Source organism: Coregonus clupeaformis, unplaced genomic scaffold (assembly GCF_020615455.1).
Source record: "Coregonus clupeaformis isolate EN_2021a unplaced genomic scaffold, ASM2061545v1 scaf0139, whole genome shotgun sequence".
In the NCBI taxonomy this organism is placed as follows: Eukaryota; Metazoa; Chordata; class Actinopteri; order Salmoniformes; family Salmonidae; genus Coregonus; species Coregonus clupeaformis.
In genome coordinates, this window is record NW_025533594.1 from 11500 (window position 1) to 32952 (window position 21453).

Sequence of the window (21453 nt, forward strand, 5' to 3'; positions counted from 1 at the left end):
TTGTGTACTAGCCTGATCCGATCCTCTCGTCTGCCTCGTCACACCTTGTTCGTGACGCACACAGTCAGCCCCTTCTCTCTCTCTCTCGTCTCGCCGTTCCATGTTCCTCTCATATTTCACAAAAACATAGAAACACACACGATTTCAGCAGTTTATGCAATTAACCAAGTTATCCACATTCAATATTCGTCCGTTTTACATTCGCTCTAAGACTTTAACTCAGGACGAATAGATCGCTCAAAAACCTTTTTTTTATTTTAATCCGTTATTTAATTATTTAATTAAATGTATTATAATCCGCTACCATATATCTAATTTATAAATTCAATAGGTCCCAAGACAAGTTTCATCTTAAACTCTCCCTGTGCCTATTTGTTTCGTCGACCGCATGTCGTAGATTTAGTGCCGTAAACCAAAACGTTCCCTAACCTCGTGCCATAAACTCCCCTTTCTGTAGTGTAGTGTCGCAAAATTAAACGCATGCGCACAACCATTCAAAAACCCCTTTTCACCGTGGAAGAAAGATTCTCTCTTCTCTCTCTCCCCAAACAGAAAGAATAACAGCCAGCTGTAACTCCCCATTTCCCCCTTATAATCAAACAACATTTACCAGCGCTCACAAAACATATAACCTGACTTACAAACACATAAACAAGTTTAAGAGACTTTCACCCGTCGCAACGGAATCTCTAAGGATATCCGTTAGCATGTAGCACACAACACAATTAGCCTTTAGCCTCTAGCCACGATGTACCATGTAGCATGAAACACACTCCCATTTAGCCTTGTAGCCTTAGCCTCTAGCTAACGGCAGCCTACAACATGTAACAAACCCTGCACTGCCCTATCAATTTTAACATATTTATCCTACCGTTTTTGCTACCGGGACTAATGACCATTACACCGAGAAATCAGACCCAATCAAACGCCCCGTCGGATGAGAGTCAAATCATAATTACAATCAGATAAACCCCATGAATCCGAGCTCTCTTTAAGAAAAGAAACCCACCGTCCACCCATTCTATCGTGTAAACGGATTTGTAGGCCCGACATCTAAAATGGCCCCCCCTGGAGGTCTTAAGTGGTACAGTGCCCTAAAGAATGCGCATATCTTCCCAACATTTATTCTCTACTAACCCATTGTCACCCGTTACCAATGAATTATACACGTTCAATACTTAAATCCTACCGTTTCATGCTCTAAAAACTCCCAATTATCTGCCGTTTCCCCTGGGATAAATTTTATCCGACTCTAGTTGACCAGCAACAACGCCACCTGAGGCCAGGTTATAATGGAACATCTCCTCAATGTACACAAGTCATATCCAATCTAACAAACTCCGAAGCGGTAAGAACACTCACCCTTTTTTCCCTCAGAGAGAGTTAGCCCGGCGATTGACTGAAACACAGAGGAGACGCAAACCAGCCCCACGTTGGGTGCCATTATGTCGTATATGATGAATGGTGGCAATTATCGCTGTCAACAAAGAGTTCGCCATACTGCATCGTGTTAGAGGCTTTTATTAAAATCACGAATCTACAGCATAGATACAGACTCGCGATGTCCGGAGAACGGCTCCCACATTGATATGGCCGTTCTGCCGTCTAATCGTTTACCCCCTATTTATAAACAATGCAAAGGGAGGGGCTACTCCCTTCTTCTGGCCAATCACCAGTCTCCCCTCGGGCGTCACCCTCCAAGCGGCACATTTCAAATAACATCATAAAACATCCCCCCTTTGGCCTGAACAACCAACATTCCATTTCGTCATGAAAAACATTTAACAAAGGCATAATCTTCAGATACGATATTAGTCTAAAAGAAATTTGGGATAATGTCTAGATGCTTTTTATAGTTGAGATCAAGTTCATAACTTCCCTGCCTGGGCTGATGAGACAGTGGATTGCGCAGTCAGATGGAACAGAGTAAAGAGTCATTTTAACGTCATAGATTTAGCTGGTGGTAACTTGTGGAATAGACACCGGCTGGAATACGCTTTTAACCAATCAACATTCAGGATTATACCCACCCGTTGTATAATTACATTTATTTTTCTTTTGTTTGGCCAGATTGGCTTTCTCAACCTCGACTAGAACAGTCAGTGGGAAGATATGTAAATCCAAGTAAGGCTTTGATTAATTTATTAACTCAAAGTCCCAGTCATGTGTGATAATACATACAGTATTTGATCAGGGGTTAGATGGTTTAACACCTCTCTCTCTCTCTCTCTCTCTCTCTCTCTCTCTCTCTCTCGCGCGATCCAGAGGTGAGGAGAGTGCAGGAATATGCAGGTATGTACTTCCTTCTTCCTGTATCATGTTCTCTGTGTTCATGTGTCAAGCACATCATCGCTAAATATAGACACAAAACTGCTGATTGAACTCTTCATTGGTGACTGATGACTTCTCCTCCCCCTTTGTGTCTCTGTGTGTTTCTCTCTCTGCCCCCCTCCCCTTCTACCTCACCCTCTTTTCTCCCTCTCAGTGGATGTAACCCTGGACCCTCTCACCGCTCACCCCCGCCTGCTCATCTCCGACGACGGCAAGCAGGTGCGCTGCAGCGACCGCTACCAGCCCGTGCTGGACGTCCCCGAGCGCTTTGACCGCGTGGTCTGCGTCCTCGGGCGCCAGGCCTTCACTTCGGGACGCCATTACTGGGAGGTGAGAACAGAAGCAGGGTTTCATTCCAACAGAGCCATCAGGTCATAGGTCATAATGGGGCCCGATAGATGGTGGGGCTGAATGCCAAGGACTATTTGAATATATATGTACTCACTTTACAGTGTTGTTGTATTGCATGATGTTGTACTGCAGTGTATTGATATGTATTCTGACCTCACAAAATGGATTTAAATGGACAATAAAGTTATCGTATTGTATTGTAGGTGGAGGTGGGTGGGAAGACGGACTGGGACCTGGGCGTGGCTAGCCACTCCATCAACAGGAAAGGGAAGATCACAGTAAGCCCCGCCCACGGCTACTGGTTCCTGAGCCTCCGGGATAATAATGACTACGCGTTCCGAACTGAACCGTCGACAGCGCTGGGCCTCAACCAGAAACCCAACCGGATAGGGATCTACGTAGACTGCGATAAGGGACAGGTGTCGTTCTATAACGTGGACGCTAAGATGCTCATTTATACGTTCACCGACAGCTTCTCAGATGCCATTCATCCCTTCTTCAGCCCATGCACCAATAAGTCTGGCAGGAACGAGGCGCCGCTCGTCATTTGTCCTGTCTCGATGCCTCTGGCCGACTGAGATGGGTTTGAGTTTTTTTTAAGTCTGTCCTTGTTCAATGTCCTTCACTGATCCAATAGGACGGGACTGGATAGGTCAAAGCAATATTGTAGAAGCTATAGCTGGAGCACCCAGTTTTCTCATGTCAACAAAGGGAAGTGAACAAGGCCAGAAGAGAGGGAGCAATTTTCTGGAATGAAATAGTCTCTTAGAAACCTTTAGTGGATTTTGGAATGAGTCCATTCATAATGACCTCCTGTGTTCTATGGAGCTGACCAATGGATACTCTGGATACAGAGTCTGGATTGGACTGATCATTCTGACCAACTACAGTCCATCAGTCTGAGAATTAAGGATTTCACCATCTGTCCTTATCATACGATGGATTAATCTGTCTACCTGGGGTCATATGTGTCCCAAATGGCACCCTATTCCCATATAGTGTGCTACTTTTGACAAGAGCCCTATGGGCCAAAAGTATTACAATATTATAGGGAATAGGGTGCCATTTGGGATACAACCACAGTCATACAAATCAAACATATGACTTGTTACTTACTACAATGCAGTTTTTGAAGGATATCCACAATAAACCAAATGTGGACTATGTGGACTGGGAGCAACCGAATAAGACACAGAGACAAACACAAAACATTAGGAACACCTGCTCTTTCCACGACATAGACTGACCAGGTGAATCCAGGGACAAACTATGATCCCTTATTGATGCCACTTATTACATCCACTTCAATCAGTGTAGATGAAGGGGATGAGACAGGTTAAAGAAGGATTTTTAAGCCTTGTGACAAATTGAGACATGGATTGTGTATGTGTGCTATTCAGAGGGTGAATGGGCAAGACAAAATATTGATGTGCATTTGAACGGGGTATGGTGGTAGGTGCCAGGCGCACTGGTTTGTGTCAAGAACTGCAACGCTGCTTGGTTTTTCACACTTAACAGTTTCCCCGTGTGTATCAAGAGTGGTCCACCACTCAATAGACATCCAGCCAACTTGACACAACTTTGTGAAGAATTGGAGTCAACATGGGCCACCATCCCTGTAGAACGCTTTCGACACCTTGTAGAGGCCATGCCCCGACGAACTGAGGCTGTTCTGAGGGGAAAAGGGGGTGCAACTCAATATTAGGAAGGTGTTCTTAATGTTTTGTACACTCAGTGTATGTACAATAACTAACACCATATAAAAGGATGTCCCCTTGGTTGTGTTGGCCATCACTGATGCAGAATTACTGATCTTACACAGAGAGCACAATAATCACTGACTTCTGTCCAGATTGTGTACATGGGCATCAAACAGACATCTATAATTACAATTTATGGAATTTGGGGATTTAACCCTACCATATTGGATAGTCTGGGTTGAATGAGATAGAATACTTTTTGGAAAACTAGGCCTATATTAGTGACAGAATATATATGAATCATGTTGTAATAAGGCTAATCTAATAAATCATTGCTTGATTTTTTTTTTATAACCCTGACCTTGTTGAGCTGTCCATCACATATCTTCTTGAACTTTATAGTACAGTATATTATAGGCTATTATATTATATTACATTATACCCTGTTAGAGCCTATTCAATTATCATATTCAATAAGGCTACGAATAAAATATTTATCCAATTGATAGCCTGCATTTTATTACATCTGAAAGCAGGTATAGGGCCTATATCACAACTAATTTATGTAATAGGCAGAATAATTACAGTGTAAACGTGAAGTTTACATGAGGGAGGTGGTAAAACTTCCCGCCGCGATCCCATGCCTGCATCCGCCAATGACTGCAGCTATAGATCACCGAGACAGCGACGCGCCATGGATGTCTGTTGTAGACAGCGTCGGGCGGGGGAGGAGAGGTGGAGACGAGACTGCGTTGAGCAGAGCATCCGAGATAACAGATCATAAAAACACAGCAAGCAGCATGCCGTTTGGGATGGTAACGCGTTCCACTGTCAGATATAAGCACTGAACAAATCTCCAAAGCGGTAAGTGCGTCTATAGGGTTTTTATTCCGTTACATTTTTTCATAAAAGCTTTCTTGCACCTGTGGGGGATCCAGGTTGGAGGTTCATATCGAATTGACATTAACTGGGCGTAGGCTATCTGCCCGTCTGTCTGTCTCTATCTCAGGTTGAATAGATTCGATTTGATTTATGCCACAATGACACTATAACGAATATGTTGTCCAAATCTATTCGCTGCAGTTTTGCCCATCAGTTGAAACGACTGCGAATGAAACTCTGTTCGAATGGGCATGAAGTGTGTGCGATCATCAACATGAAAAATGTACCATCAGAATAAAAACTACCGGTATGTGATTGAATGGAACAACATTGAACAGGCTATATATTAATTAAACCACCCAAGCAGACTAAGGAACACTTCCTATTCCTAAGTATTTTGTAATTAGGCTATAACCTTCCACAAAAATGTCCCGGACTGCGAATTTATCGATGTCCCTCCCTATTGTTGCGGTGGTGGTGGCACGGGGCTGCGTCGGTCCCAACAGTGGCGCATTTTCATGTACAACAGTGACACTGTCAATTGAGGTAGAAGCCGACCTACCGCGATGCCTTTGCACAGTTCTATTGATAACTGCAGTGGTGTAAAGTAACAAAGTAAAAAAATACTTTGAAGTAGGCTACTATTTAAGTATTCAGACCCCTTGACTTTTGCCACATTGTTACTTTACAGCCTTATTATAAAATTGATTGAATAAAAAGATTTCCTCATCAATCTACACACAATCCCCCCAAATGACAAAGCGAAAACAGGTTTTTAGAAATGTTTGCAAATGTATTAAAAATAAAAAACGGAAATATTACATTTACATAAGTATTCGGACCCTTTACTCAGTACTTTGTTGAAGCACTTTTGGCAGCGATTACTGCCTTGAGTCTCATTGGATATGACACTACAAGCTTGGCACACCTGTATTTGGGGAGTTTCTCCCATTATTCTCTGCAGATCCTCTCAAGCTCTGTCAGGTTGGATGGGGAGCGTCGCTGCACAGCTATTCTCAGGTCTCTCCAAAGATGTTCGATCAGGTTCAAATCAGACCAGATAATCTTGTTTCTCATGGTCTGAGAGTCCTTTAGGTGCCTTTTGGCAAACTCCAAGCGGGCTGTCATGTGCCTTTTACTGAGGAGTGGCTTCCGTCTGGCCACTCTACCACAAAGGCCTGAGTGGTGGAGTGCTGCAGAAATGGTTGTCCTGGAAGGTTCTCCCATCTCCACAGAGGAACTGTGTTCTTGGGGTCTTCAATGCTGCAGACATTTGTTGCTACCCTTCCCCAGATCTGTGCCTCGACACAATCCTGTCTCAGAGCTCTATGGACAAGTCCTTCGACCTCATGGCTTGGTTTTTGCTCTGACATGCACTATCAACTGTGGGACCTTATATAGACAGGTGTGTGCCTTTCCAAACCATATCCAATCAATTGAATTTACTGCATGTGGAGTCCAATCAAGTTGTAGAAACATCTCAAAGATGATCAATGGAAACAGGATGCACCTGAGCTCAATTTGGAGTCTCGTAGCAAAGGGTCTGAATACTTATGTAAATAAGGTATTTCTGTTTTGTAATTTTTATACATTTGCAAAAAATTCTAAAAACCTGTTTTCACTTTGTCATTATGGGATATTGTGTGTAAATTGATGAGAAAAAAAAATATGAATCAATTTTATAATAAGGCTGTACGGTAACAAAATGTGGAAAAGGGAAAGGGGTCTGAATAATTTCCGAATGCACTGTATATATCATTAGACAATATTTTCTATCAAATATAAATGCTTTTGATCCATTTTGATGTGATATTTATAGAATTTCACAGTTTTCTTACTGCACATTTTTCCTGAAGTCCAATGTTGCATTTTTGCCATTCAGTTCCTATTGGGCAAAAACATAACCCAAAACACAACTAAAACAAACTGTAAATACTTTCCAAATGCACTGAATGTACTTTTTACTAGGCTTGTATTTTCCCTGACACCCAACAGTAGGCTAGGCTACTCCATAACATTCCAGTGCTTAGCAGGACCGGAAACAATTGTCACATTCATGCACTTATCAAGAGAACATCCCTGGTCATCCCTACTGCCTCTGATCTGCCGGACTCACTAAACACAGATACTTAGTTTGTAAATTATGTCGGAGTGTTTTGTAAATGGTCATAGAAATGTGAGTTATAGATCTGTCATTCTCATTGAAAGCAAGTCTAAGAAGTGGTATATCTATTCTATGTGCTCCTTTTCTATGCTTCCCATTCTTAAGTTTTATTTTTGCATCTTTTACTTTCCGTTATGTAACCAGCTTCAAACAGCTTAAAATAAAATATTTTTGGTTATGGAAAATATTTTTCACAGCGGTTTAGATAGTACAATGATTCTCTACTTGTTTGTTTTGTTACATAAACTGAAATTAGGCGAACTATTAGAATATTAGCAACCAGGAAATTGGTGGAGTGATTTCTGCATAGTGCATCTTATTTTATTTTTATTTTTATTTTTTTTGGGGGGTGGATCAGCTTAATATTGCAGATATATTGTATCTTCTATCAATGTAATTGTCTGCATCACTTCCAATCCCCCATGTTTTTTATATATATACTCCCCTTTATTACTTTTCAACCCCGCCATCCTTTCCCTACTTGGAGTAAATTAGTGAACAACAATGCCCAGGCCTCTACTTCCGGTCTATACTTACTATCTACACCTTATCGACAGAGTTAATTTTACAATAATAATATTATATATATATATATATATATATATATATATATATATATTTTTTTTTGCTCCTGAACTTCTTCTACTCTCAACCTCTCCGATCATTTTCATGATGTCCATCCAGGTTTGCTTCTATATGCCATATCTTTCTAACTGTGCTCTTTCCCAAAAGCTCCCAACATACAACCTATATACTTATTATGGACACAGTATGCTTACATTATTAGCTATCTTTGTTATTATTTGTTGTTATTTGTTATTAGTCCCATCCTTCAACTCTATTCAATAACTCCCATCTATCTCTTAACACCATCCATATAGGATTTCTATTTGCCATATATATTTCAACCGTACTGTGATGTTTTACAAAAGTTCTGAACCTTTCGATTCTCATTACTTCTACAGATTGTGAATTAAAAATAAACATTTTTGCTAAAAGTATTACAATCCTTTAGCCATTCCTGGACCTGTGTCCAAAAACAAGCTACAAATGGACAGAACCAAAACAAATGATCTAATGATTCTGTCTCTTCACAGCAAAATCTGCAGAGCTGGGAAGATTGTATCCCCCATATAAATAACATTCTATTGGTAGCAAGAATTTTATATAATAATTTAAATTGAAAGATTCTAATTTTTGAATCCGGTGTCGTTTTGCGTGTCAGTTCATAAACACTATGCCATGGGATCGGTACGTCAAAGATCTCTTCCCAACTATTTTGCAATCTATTTCTGCATAGTGCATCTTTAAGTATATTTAAAACCAGATACTTAGATTTGATTTTTACTCAAGTAATATTTTACTGGGTGACTTTCACTTCTACTTCAGTCATTTTCTATTAGGGTCTTTACTTTTACTCAAGTATGTCAATTGGGTACTATTTCCACCACTGGATAACTGTCGATGGTAACCTAAATCAATTATAAAGAGAGGGGATTGAGTTTGAATGTGGAATGGAATGAGCTTCTCTCTGTTCTGTGTTTTATTTTCTCCCCATTGTATTTTAGGTGACATAACACTCGAGGCTATTCCCCTTCCATTGTTTCCGTATTAGGGAGGATTCTGTGAATTTGGCTAGTACCCAATCCCCATGGTAAAACTGTAAGAAATGACTCTTTCTTCGTCTAGTCCCACGGGCTAAGCTTTGGGGACTGAGATAAGCTTCTTTAGTGAGCACGTCAGTGAGTCGTTTAGTCGTGCCTTCGTCTGCAACACTGGACTGGACTCACTGCTGGGCGCTTCTAATGATATGGAAAAAGCAGCAGTAGGATTAAATTAAAGGTCAAAGATTATTGTAGACGTGCGTCAGAGATGGCACCCTATTCCCCCATGGGCTCTTGTTAAAAGAAGTGCACTAGGCTGCCATTCGGGACACAGACTAGGGCTCTATCCAGCGGATTGATAGCCTACAGTACCAGAGTACGTTTGGGCAGAAGTTGCCACCTGGCACAGATCTAAAGAAAATGATCTACTTTACCATTATGACTTTGCCAGTAACACTTTAGTTGATTAGACTTTTACGTAAAGATATCATAGAATTATTCCCAAACACCTGCGACAAGCAACCTCAGATGTGTGAGTGCTTTTCCTATTCACAGGTCTATGATCAGCCATACCCAAATCATGACCGTAATTAGAGGGGAAAGTGTAAAACTGACCTTAGATTAGTGTCCAGGCCTAGGGACAACTTTGTCCTGCTTCTAGTTCTAAGAGGCGGTTGAGTCTGAGGGATCTTTTTGGCAGAAAAAGGCGGAAGCCAGAAGAAACTGTTGTTGAGGAGCTGTCACCGTTACAAAGACATCAGTGTGTGGTGTCTTTGTGAAATTGCTACTCGAGTCGAGTAGACACAGATATTAGTCTCTCTTTCTCTCTTTCTCTCCCTTTCTCATTCCCCATCTCGCTCCCCCTTTTTCTCTGTCCATCTCTCTTGTTCTCCCTCTCTCTCCGTCTCTATCTCCTTACATCGTTCCTTGTCATGTTCTCTGCAGGAGGGCAATGATGACATCACGTAATCAGACTGACACAGTGTGATCCATCATTCCTGGCCTGACATTGACATGGCAACAGGCAGGAAGGGTGAGTCCTTGACTTCTATGTGTGTTTGTGTGTGTGTCTGTTTCTGTCCGTCCATCCCTCTGTCTGTGTGAGTGCAACTGATATTGCCCGGATTTTAATTCATTAATCTGCCAGTCATTGTCTCTAAGTGCATGGATTTTCAATTCCATTCCCACTGTTTGTAAAGCCCCTAATGCAATGTCAGACCTAAGTTGTACTGATGGGCCAAAACACTCTCTCTCTCTCTCTCTCTGTCTGTCTATGTCTCTGTCTATGTCTCACTCTCTCTCGCTCTCGCTCTCTCTCTGGCACTCTGTCTGTCTCTCTCTCTCTCTGGCACTCTCTCTCTCTCTCTCTCTCTCTCTCTCTCTCTCTCTCTCTCATAAAAGCGCAATAAAAACTTGCAGTCATATACGGCTGCTTAGCCATGCATGAGTTGTGTGTGCGTGCGTACATGCCCATGTGTGTATTTCTGTCCCTGACCGAGTCACGCTCTGACTGCCTCTTCCCCAGGGTCGACCTCGAAGGGAGGAAGCGTGCGTTTCCCTGACGACGAGGATGCCATGGGCTCCCCTGTTCACCGTGAGGACAAAGCCAAGGACTCGGCCATCCCTGCTCTCCCAGAGCCTGATGGGAACTTCCTGGTTAAGGTGGGCAGGGTTTGGAATACCAGTTCAGTAGGCAAACATTATTGAACGTTGCAGATAGAAATGTTATGAATAGAGCAGAAATGATGCATTATTCTACAAGTCAGAGAGAAATGTTTGTTCTTTATAACATATTTCTACAACGTTATGCCCTGCTGAACGCACCCCTGATGGGTACCTACATCTGTCGTAGCCGGCCGCGACCGGGAGACGCATGGGGCGGCGCACAATTGGCCCAGCGTCGTCCAGGGTAGGGGAGGGAATGGCTGGCAGGGATGTAGCTCAGTTGGTAGAGCATGGCGTTTGCAATGCCAGGGTTGTGGGTTCGATTCCCATGGGGGGCCAGTATAAAAAAACTATATTTAAAAAAATGATGTATGCACTCACTAACTGTAAGTCGCTCTGGATAAGAGCGTCTGCTAAATGACGTAAATGTAAATAAGTGTCACGCTCTGGCTCCGGGACTTTGTATGTTGAGCCAGGGTGTGTTCGTTTTGTTGTGTTTTGGTTGTGTTTTCTTGGTTTGGTCAATGACTCCCAATTGGAGGTAACGAGTGTCAGCTGTCGGCTCGTTATCTCTGATTGGGAGCCATATTTAAACTGTGTGTTTTCACCTTGTGGTTGTGGGTTTTTGTTCCGTGTTCAGTCAGTGTTACTGTGGACTTCTCGATCGTGTTTTGTTTTGTATTTTGTGCTTTATCTATTAAAGTCATGTTCATTTCACACGCTGCGCCTTGGTCTACTCCTTCTCGTCAAGACGATCGTGACAGAAAAACCCACCAAAAAAGGACCAAGCAGCGTGTCCAGGAGCCAAGGGTCTGGACATGGGAGGAGATGTTGGATGGTAAAGGGTCTTGGACTTGGGAGGAAATCCTGGATGGGATGGATCGCCGGCCATGGAGTAAAACAGTGGAGAGGCGACTGAGAGAGGAGCAACGGCGTCAGCAGGGCCATCGTCGGAAGGACGAGAGGCAACCCCAAAAAGTTTTTTGGGGGGGGGCACATGGCTTGGGCGGCTGGGCAGCAGGAGGCTGCCACAGGGAGACGTGGAGAGAAGGCTACCGGATTACGGGAGCCATTGGCGAGTAGAGGGAGGGAAGTAGTTGAGGCACGGCGTGAGAGACTGAGGTGTGTTACCAGTCCGGTCCGGCCCGTTCCTGATCCCCGGTTAAGGCCAGTGGTGTGTGTTCCCAGTACGGACCGGCCTGTTCCTACTCCACGCACCAAGCCCACGGTGTGCGTCGCCAGCCCTGCCCAGCTTGTCCTTGCTCCACGCACTAAGTTAATGGTGCGCGTCGTCAGCCCAGCTCGTCCTGTCCCTGCTTCACGCACCAGGCCCACGGTGTGCGTCGTCAGCCCAGCCCAGCCGGTCCCTGCTCCACGCACCAGGCCCACGGTGTGCGTCGCCAGTCCTGCCCGGCCTGTCCCTGCTCCACGCACTAAGTTAATGGTGCGCGTCGCCAGCCCAGCCCGGCCTGTTCCTGCTCCACGCACAAAACCTACGGTGTGCGTCACCAGCCCAGCCCGGCCTGTCCCTGCTCTACGCACAAAGCCTACGGTGTGCGTCGCCAGCCCAGCCCGGCCTGTTCCTGCTCTACGCACAAAGCCTACGGTGTGCGTTGCCAGCCCAGCCCGGCCTGTCCCTGCTCTACGCCCAAAGCCTACGGTGTGCGTCGCCAGCCCAGCCCGGCCTGTTCCTGCTCCACGCACAAGGCCTACGGTGTGCGTCGCCAGCCCAGCCCGGCCTGTTCCTGCTCCACGCACCAAGCCTACGGGGTGCGTCGCCAGCCCAGCCCGGCCTGTTCCTGCTCCACGTACGAAGCCTACGGTGTGCGTCGCCAGCCCAGCCCGGCCTGTTCCTGCTCCACGTACTAAGGCTAAGGTGTGTGTCGCCAGCCCAGCCCGGCCTGTTCCTGCCACTCGCACCAAACCAGGGGTGCGAGTCGCCAGCCTGGTCCAGCCCGTTCCTGCTACTCGCACCAAGACAAGGGTGCGAGTCGTCAGCCTGGTCCAGCCTGTTCCTGCTACTCGCACCAAGCCAGGGGTACGAGTCGTCGGCCTGGTCCAGCCCGTTCCTGCTACTCGCACCAAGCCAAGGGTGCGAGTCGTCAGCCTGGTTCAGCCCGTTCCTGCTACTCGCACCAAGCCAAGGCTGCGGGTCGTCAGCCTGGTTCAGCTCGTCCCTGCTACTCGCACCAAGCCAAGGGTGCGAGCCGTCAGCCTGATCCAGCCCATTCCTGCTACTCGCACCAAGCCAGGGATGCGAGTCGTCAGCCTGGTGAGGGTCGTTCCGAATCCACGCATCAAGTCTAGGGTGCGTATCGTCGGCCAGGTCCGGTCCGTTCCTGCCTCACGCGCCAAGCCAGGTGTGTGCGTCGTCATTCCAAATCCTACCAGCTGGGTCAGATCGGACTGGGGGCGCTACGGGGGGATTGAAGAGGGGTGGTGGTCAAGCCCGGAGCCGGAGCCGCCTCCGAGGAGCAACACCCACCCAGCCCTCCCCTGTTTGGGGTTTTTGAGGCGTGGTCGCAGTCCGCGCCTTTAGGGGGGGGTACTGTCACGCTCTGGCTCCGGGACTTTGTATGTTGAGCCAGGGTGTGTTCGTTTTGTTGTGTTTTGGTTGTGTTTTCTTGGTTTGGTCAATGACTCCCAATTGGAGGTAACGAGTGTCAGCTGTCGGCTCGTTATCTCTGATTGGGAGCCATATTTAAACTGTGTGTTTTCACCTTGTGGTTGTGGGTTTTTGTTCCGTGTTCAGTCAGTGTTACTGTGGACTTCTCGATCGTGTTTTGTTTTGTATTTTGTGCTTTATCTATTAAAGTCATGTTCATTTCACACGCTGCGCCTTGGTCTACTCCTTCTCGTCAAGACGATCGTGACAATAAGAACTACATAACACATTTCATAAGAAGTGCGTGAGTATTTAATAAATGTTTTTGTCATTTATACTGTGTGTGTCTCTCTCCCTCTCTCTCTCTCTTTCTTCCCCCCCTCCAGGTAGGGTTCCTGAGGAGTCTGCACCGTTATGAGATCGTCTTCACCCTCCCAGAGGTCCCTGTTCTGGGGAAAGACGTGTGCTCCCTCCCCTCCTCCTCATCACCGACGCCCAGACCCCTCCTCAAAGTCAACCGTGTCACACCCACACCAGAGGGTACGTGGGAGACCAGGGCCGTATTCATTACGGCATGCCAAATAATTTTTTTAAAGCCGTTTTGCAATGGAAAATGAAAATTACGTTTTTCTTATTGGACAAGCCCAGGTAGTCCCTTCCTGTTTCAGTCAGTTTTTATGCTGTTCGAAGCCTAATGAATCCGACCCAGGATTGAAACTGAGATGATTGCTTCTGTGTCGGATATACAGGATCTAAATTGTCCAAATGGATACGAATGGATATAAATTGGGATGGGGTGCGGTGTAGACCTGAAAGTGGCAGAAACCCCTCTGCCAACAAACATATTAGCACCATAACAAGACTCTGTCATTACTGTAACCTACTATTACAGTAACCGGTCTTTTATCAAACCTGTGAAACTTGAAACATTGAATGTTTGTCTGGATCACTGGCAACAGACTCCCCCCACCCCATCCCCTCTCCCCCCCATCCCCTCTCCCCCTCCATCCCCTCCATCCCCTCTTCCCCTCCACCCCCTCTCCCCAATGAATACTTGTCTGGTGCGAAGGTGACAGTCTCCCTACTTCTTCCCCTTTTATCCCCCTTTCTCCCCACTTTGGATCCCCTCCATCCCCTCTCCCCCTCCATCCCCTCTCCCCCTCCATCCCCTCTCCCCCTCCATCCCCTCTCCCCCTCCATCCCCTCTCCCCTCCATCCCCTCTCCCCTCCATCCCCTCTCCCCTCCATCCCCTCCATCCCCTCTCCTCCATCCCCTCTCCCCCTCCATCCCCTCTCCCCCTCCATCCCCTCCATCCCCTCTCCCCCTCCATCCCCTCTCCCCCTCCATCCCCTGTCCCCAACAAATGCCACCCTACCCATGGAGGGTGAGACTCTGATCAGAATATAACCACCACCACCACCACCAGACAGTCATTACCAGAGGAATATAACCACCACCACCAGACAGTCATTACCAGAGGAATATAACCACCACCACCAGACAGTCATTACCAGAGGAATATAACCACCACCACCAGACAGTCATTACCAGAGGAATATAACCACCACCACCACCAGACAGTCATTACCAGAGGAACATAACCACCACCAGACAGTCATTACCAGAGGAATATAACCACCACCACCAGACAGTCATTACCAGAGGAATATAACCACCACCACCAGACAGTCATTACCAGAGGAATATAACCACCACCACCACCAGACAGTCATTACCAGAGGAACATAACCACCACCAGACAGTCATTACCAGAGGAATATAACCACCACCACCAGACAGTCATTACCAGAGGAATATAACCACCACCACCAGACAGTCATTACCAGAGGAATATAACCACCACCACCAGACAGTCATTACCAGAGGAATATAACCACCACCACCAGACAGTCATTACCAGAGGAATATAACCACCACCACCAGACAGTCATTACCAGAGGAATATAACCACCACCACCAGACAGTCATTACCAGAGGAATATAACCACCACCACCAGACAGTCATTACCAGAGGAATATAACCACCACCACCAGACAGTGTCACGCCCTGACTCAGGGGACGCTTATATGTTGAGTCAGGGTGTGTTATTCTATGTTGTGTATATCTATGTTGCAGTCTAGATGTTGTATATCTATGTTTGGCCGGGTGTGATTCCCAATCAGAGACAGGTGTCACTCGTTGTCTCTGATTGGGGATCATACTTAGGCAGCCTATTGGCACTAGTTAGTTGTGGGATCTTGTTCCGTGTTTAGGCTAGTTTTGTGTTCAGCCTTTGGACTTCACGTTTTGTTTGGTTTGTTTTGTTGTTTTGTCGTGTGTTTATTCGTTGTATAAACATGTATGCATATCACGCTGCGCCTTGGTCTGACCCGTCCTTGAACGAACGTGACAGACAGTCATTACCAGAGGAAAATAACCACCACCACCAGATAGTCATTACCAGAGGAATATAACCACCACCACCAGACAGTCATTACCAGAGGAATATAACCACCACCAGACAGTCATTACCAGAGGAATATAACCACCACCACCAGACAGTCATTACCAGAGGAATATAACCACCACCACCAGACAGTCATTACCAGAGGAATATAACCACCACCACCAGACAGTCATTACCAGAGCAATATAACCACCACCACCAGACAGTCATTACCAGAGGAATATAACCACCACCATCCGACAGTCTTTACCAGAGGAATATAACCACCACCAGACAGTCATTACCAGAGGAATATAACCACCACCAGACAGTCATTACCAGAGGAATATAACCACCACCACCAGACAGTCATTACCAGAGGAACATAACCACCACCAGACAGTCATTACCAGAGGAATATAACCACCACCACCAGACAGTCATTACCAGAGGAATATAACCACCACCACCAGACAGTCATTACCAGAGGAACATAACCACCACCAGACAGTCATTACCAGAGGAATATAACCACCACCACCAGACAGTATATATACGCCTGTTCTGAAAGACCCCAGAGTCTGCAACACCACTAAGCAAGGGGCACCACCAAGCAAGTGGCACCATGAAAACCAAGGAGCTCTCCAAACAGGTCAGGGACAAAGTTGTGGAGAAGTACAGATCAGGTTTGGGTTATAAAAAAATAAAAACATATCTGAAACTTTGAACATCCCACGGAGCACCATTAAATCCATTATTAAAACATTTTAAGAATATGGCACCACAACAAACCTGCCAAGAGAGGGCCACCCACCAAAACCCACAGACCAGGCAAGGAGGGCATTAATCAGAGAGGCAACAAAGAGACTAAAGATAACCCTGAAGGAGCTGCAAAGCTCCACAGCGGTGATTGGAGTATCTGTCCATAGGACCACTTTAAGCCTTACAGTCCACAGAGCTGGGCTTTACAGAAGAGTGGCCAGAAAAAAGCCATTGCTTAAAGAAAAAATAAGCAAACACGTTTGGTGTTCGCCAAAAGGCATGTGGGAGACTCCCCAAACATATGGAAGAAGGTACTCTGGTCAGATGAGACTAAAACTGAGCTTTTTGGCCATCAAGGTAAACGCTATGTCTGGCGCAAACCCAACACCTCTCATCACCCCGAAAACACCATCCCCACAGTGAAGCATGGTGGTGGCAGCATCATGCTGTGGGATGTTTTTCATCGGCAGGGACTGGCAAACTGGTCAGAATTGAAGGAATGATGGATGACGCTAAATACAGGGAAATTCTTGAGGGAAACCTGTTTCAGTCTTCCAGAGATTTGAGACTGGGACGGAAGTTCATCTTCCAGCAGGACAATGACCCTAAGCATACTGCTAAAGCAACACTCAAATGGTTTAAGGGGAAACATTTAAATGTCTTGAAATGGCCTAGTCAAAGCCCGGACCTCAATCCAATTGAGAATCTGTGGTATGACTTAAAGATTGCTCTACACCAGCGTAACCCATCCAACTTGAAGGAGCTGGAGCAGTTTTGCCTTGAAGAATGGGCAAAAATCCCAGTGGCTAGATGTGCCAAGCTTATAGAGAGACTTGCAGGTGCAATTGCTGCAAAAGGTGGCTCTACAAAGTATTGACTTTGGGGGGTAATAATTATGCACGCTCAAGTTTTCTTTATTTTTTGTCTTATTTCTTGTTTGTTTCACAAGAAAAAATATTTTGCATCTTCAAAGTGGTAGGCATGTTGTATAAATCAAATGATACAAACCGCCCAAAAATCAATTTTAATTCCAGGTTGTAAGGCAACAAAATAGGAAAAATGCCAAGGGGGATGAATACTTTCGCAAGCCACTGTATGGCCAATTACATTGAGGTAAATGCTAGTTAAGTTATTAGATATTGACCCTACGCTGACACTTGTTCTTTTCAATAGACGACTGTCTCTCAGTCTAACGTTACCGCTGTCTGTCTGACTCCTTTTTGTCTCTGTCTTTATGTCACTCTTTCCCCGACCATTGTTGTCCTTTTATTATTGATGGTCTCCATCTTTCTTTCTTTCTTTCTTTCTTTCTTTCTTTCTTTCTTTCTTTCTTTCTTTCTTTCTTTCTTTCTTTCTCTCCTTCTTTCTCTCCCTTTCTTTTTCTACCTCTCTGTCTGTCTCCCTCCCTCTCTTCTCTCTACCACTCTCTCTCTCTTTCTCTCTCTCTCTCTCTCTCTCTCTCCATCCCTTCTCTCTCTCTCTCCATCCCTTCTCTCTCTCTCTCCACCCCTTATCTCTCTCTCTCTCGCTCTCTCTCTCCATCCCCCTCTCTCTCTCTCTCTCTCTCTCTCTCTCTCTCTCTCTCTCAGTCCATCTGCCATCTCCTGCTATCCCACCCCCTCCCTTCCTACTTCACTCTCTCTCTCCAGGTGGGGTGAAGGTGACGTGTGAGTACACCACCCACCAGGAGGGGGTGTTGCAGGAGGAGCTGACGCTGGTCAGCCGGGGGAAGAGGGACCAACGTCTGCAGGTCAGAATACAGGCCCGGGTCATGGGTGAGTTACTCCTGTGTCCCTGATCATGCACATGTATGGACATAGACATACAAACACAAACACACACGCGAACACACACAGTGACACACACTGATAATCTGGGCAGTAACCCTGTGTTAATAGGGGAAATATCTGGTTAGTTACTACTTACTTATGGTATTTACAGTAAGGCATACTGCTGAGTTAAATGCTATTATGCAACAAATGTACTATGGCCTGTCAGTGTTAAAGGGTGGACAGCACCCTCTGGTGGACTCAGAGCTCTCTACAACTTCCTCTACATCACACACTCAATATGATCCTTTGACTCAGCAAAATAACAGTGACTCTTCCGCTCTCTTTCTCAATACCCATCCCTCCCTCTTTCTCTCTCTGTCTCCCTATCTCTTCCCCACCAACCCGATCTACTCCACCCTCTCCCTCCTTCCCTCATACTCCTCCCTCCCCACTCTCTCTCTCCCTCCCTCCCCTTCTCTCTCTCTACCTCCCTCCCCACTCCCTCTCTCCCTCCCTCCCCCCTCTCTCTCTCCCTCCCTCCCCTTCTCCCTCTCTCTATAGATCGCCACCATGGTACTCCCATGCTGCTGGAGGGGGTGCGGTGTCTGGGGGCGGAGAAAGAAAAAAGGAAATGAGCCGTCCGTCCCTTTATATCTACCCTCCTGTAGAGACCAGCCATCGTCCGACCCTTTATATCTTCCCCTCCTGTAGAGACCAGCCATCATCCGTCCCTTTATATCTTACCCTCCTGTAGAGACCAACCATCGTCTGTCCCTTTATATATTCACCCTCCTGTGGAGACCAGCCATTGTCCGTCCCTTTATATCTTCCCTCCTGTAGAGACCAGCCATCGTCCATCTCTTTATATCTTCACCCTCCTGTAGAGACCAACCATCGTCTGTCCCTTTATATTTCCCTCCTGTAGAGACCAGCCATCGTCAGTCCCTTTATATCTTTCCCCTCCTGTAGAGACCAGCCATCATCCGTCCCTTTATATCTTCCCTCCTGTAGAGACCAGCCATCGTCAGTCCCTTTATATCCTCTCCTCCTGTAGAGACCAGCCATCGTCCGTCCCTTTAGGTCTTCCCCCCTGTAGAGACCAGCCATCGTCAGTCCCTTTATATTTTCACCCTCCTGTAGAGACCAGCCATCGTCCGTCCCTTTATATCTTCCCCCCTGTAGAGACCAGCCATCGTCAGTCCCTTTATATCTTCACCCTCCTGTAGAGACCAGCCATCGTCCGTCCCTTTATATCTTCCCCCCTGTAGAGACCAGCCATCGTCCGTCCCTTTATATCTTCCCCCCTGTAGAGACCAGCCATCGTCCGTCTATTTATATCTACCCTCCTGTAGAGACCAGCCATCGTCCGTCCCTTTATATCTTCCCTCCTGTAGAGACCAGCCGTCATCCGTCCCTTTTTATCCTCTCCTCCTGTAGAGACCAGCCATCGTCCGTCTATTTATATCTACCCTCCTGTAGAGACCAGCCGTCATCCGTCCCTTTTTATCCTCTCCTCCTGTAGAGACCAGCCATCGTCCGTCTATTTATATCTACCCTCCTGTAGAGACCAGCCGTCGTCCGTCCCTTTAGATCAGGGTTCTTCAATTCCGGTTCTGGAGGGCCTAAACACTTCTGTTTTTTATTTCTACCTGGTAGTTAATTACACTCACCTGGTGTCCCAGGTCTGAATTAGCCCCTGATTAGAAGGAGAGGATGAAAAACAGAGGTGTTTCGGCCCTCCAGGACCGGAATTGAAGAACCCTGCTTTAGATCTTCCCCTCCTGCAGAGACCAACCATCGTAGTAGAGCCAAACCAGCACTTACCTGCACTTAGCCGCACACATGCATGCACGTGTAGAGGCACACACACACACCAGAGGAGGCTGATGGGAGGAGCTATAGGAGGACGGCTTATTGTAAAGACTGGAATGGAATCAATGGAACGGTATCAAACATATAGAAACCACGTTTGACTCCGTTCCATTAATTCCATTCCAGCCACTACAATGAGCCTGTCCTCCTATAGCTCCTACCACCAGCCTCCTCTGACACCCCCCCCACACACACACACACACATACAAACACACACAAACACAAATAAACACACACAGATTTTTTGTGATTAGCCCTATAATGAAGACCAAGGTGTCCATGATTACTGGTCCATTATATAACCAGGCACTGCATCCACTATAGGTCCATTATATAACCAGGCACTACATCCACTACAGGTCCATTATATAACCAGGCACTACATCCACTATAGGTCCATTATATAACCAGGCACTGCAGCTCTTTGCTTCTCGTCCCTTCTGTCATTCTGCAACAAGAGCCAAGCGTTAACCTGCCTTACATGATTAGAAATATGCTTTAACATTTTAATTATAAATGTTATTATAAACTGGGTGGTTTGAGCCCTGAATGCTGATTGGCTGACAGCCGTGGTATATCAGACCGTATACCACGAGTATGACAAAACATTTATTTCTACTGCTCTAATTATGTTGGTAACCAGTTTATAATAGCAATAAGGCACCTCTGGGGTTTGTGGTATATTGCCAATATACCACGGCTAAGGGCTGTATCCAGGCACTCCGCGTTACGTCGTGCTTAAGAACAGCCCTTAGCCGTGGTATATTAGCCATATACCGCAAACCCCCGAGTTGCCTCATTGCTTAAACATAACCTGTCATTGCATTGTGATATTCACTGAGTGTACAAAACCTTAGGAACACCTTCCTAATATTGAGTTGCACCCCCCTTTGCCCTCAGAACAGCCTAAATTCATTGGGCCATGGACTCTACAACGTGTTAAAACTGTTCCACAGGGATGCTGGCCCATGTTGACTCCAATGCTTCCCACAGTTGTGTCAAGTTGGCTGGATGTCCTTTGGATGGTGGACCATTCTCGATACACACAGGAAACTGTTGAGCGTGAAAAACCCAGCAGCGTTGCAGTTCTTGACACACTCAAACCGGTGCGCCTGGCACCTACTTCCATACCCCGTTCAAAGGCACTTACATATTTTGTCTTGCCCATTCACCCTCTGAACGGCACAAATACACAATCCATGTCTCAATTGTCTCACGGCTTAAAAATCCTTCTTTAACCTGTCTCCTCCCCTTCATCTACACTGATTGAAGTGGATTTAACAGGTGACATCAATAA

The 21453-nt window shown here is 46.0% G+C and overlaps 2 protein-coding genes across 3 annotated transcripts; both read left to right on the top strand.

Annotated features, from left to right (window-relative positions):
• Positions 1-2070: 2070 nt before the first annotated feature.
• LOC123483497 (erythroid membrane-associated protein-like) lies at positions 2071-3941 on the top strand (the record flags this gene model as incomplete). The annotated part of the gene is made up of 4 exons (XM_045213682.1): positions 2071-2124; positions 2266-2292; positions 2486-2661; positions 2886-3941. Coding segments are annotated over 4 exons (632 nt in total), but the record flags the coding sequence as incomplete, so codon positions are not given.
• Positions 3942-5028: 1087 nt separating this feature from the next.
• Positions 5029-19947, top strand: si:ch211-151p13.8 (uncharacterized protein LOC562078 homolog). Of its 2 annotated transcripts, none has more exons than XM_041874318.2 (6): positions 5029-5246; positions 9978-10065; positions 10558-10694; positions 13689-13842; positions 18102-18287; positions 18846-19947. In XM_041874318.2, exons 2-6 carry the CDS (start codon positions 10047-10049, stop codon positions 18917-18919), a joined length of 570 nt encoding a protein of 189 aa, XP_041730252.1. In that variant the 5' UTR covers positions 5029-5246; positions 9978-10046; the 3' UTR covers positions 18920-19947. The 2 variants fall into 2 exon arrangements, with proteins under 2 accessions (XP_041730252.1, XP_041730255.1); XM_041874321.2 differs by having other exon boundaries at positions 5040-5246; positions 18162-18287.
• Positions 19948-21453: the final 1506 nt, after the last annotated feature.

Excerpts from the sequence above, each read along its gene's own strand:
- si:ch211-151p13.8 (XM_041874318.2), top strand. Across the intron at positions 10,695-13,688 it reads ATGGGAACTTCCTGGTTAAG|GTAGGGTTCCTGAGGAGTCT; the intron begins GTGGGCAGGGTT and ends CCCCCCCTCCAG. Across the intron at positions 13,843-18,101 it reads TGTCACACCCACACCAGAGG|TCCATCTGCCATCTCCTGCT; the intron begins GTACGTGGGAGA and ends TCTCTCTCTCAG.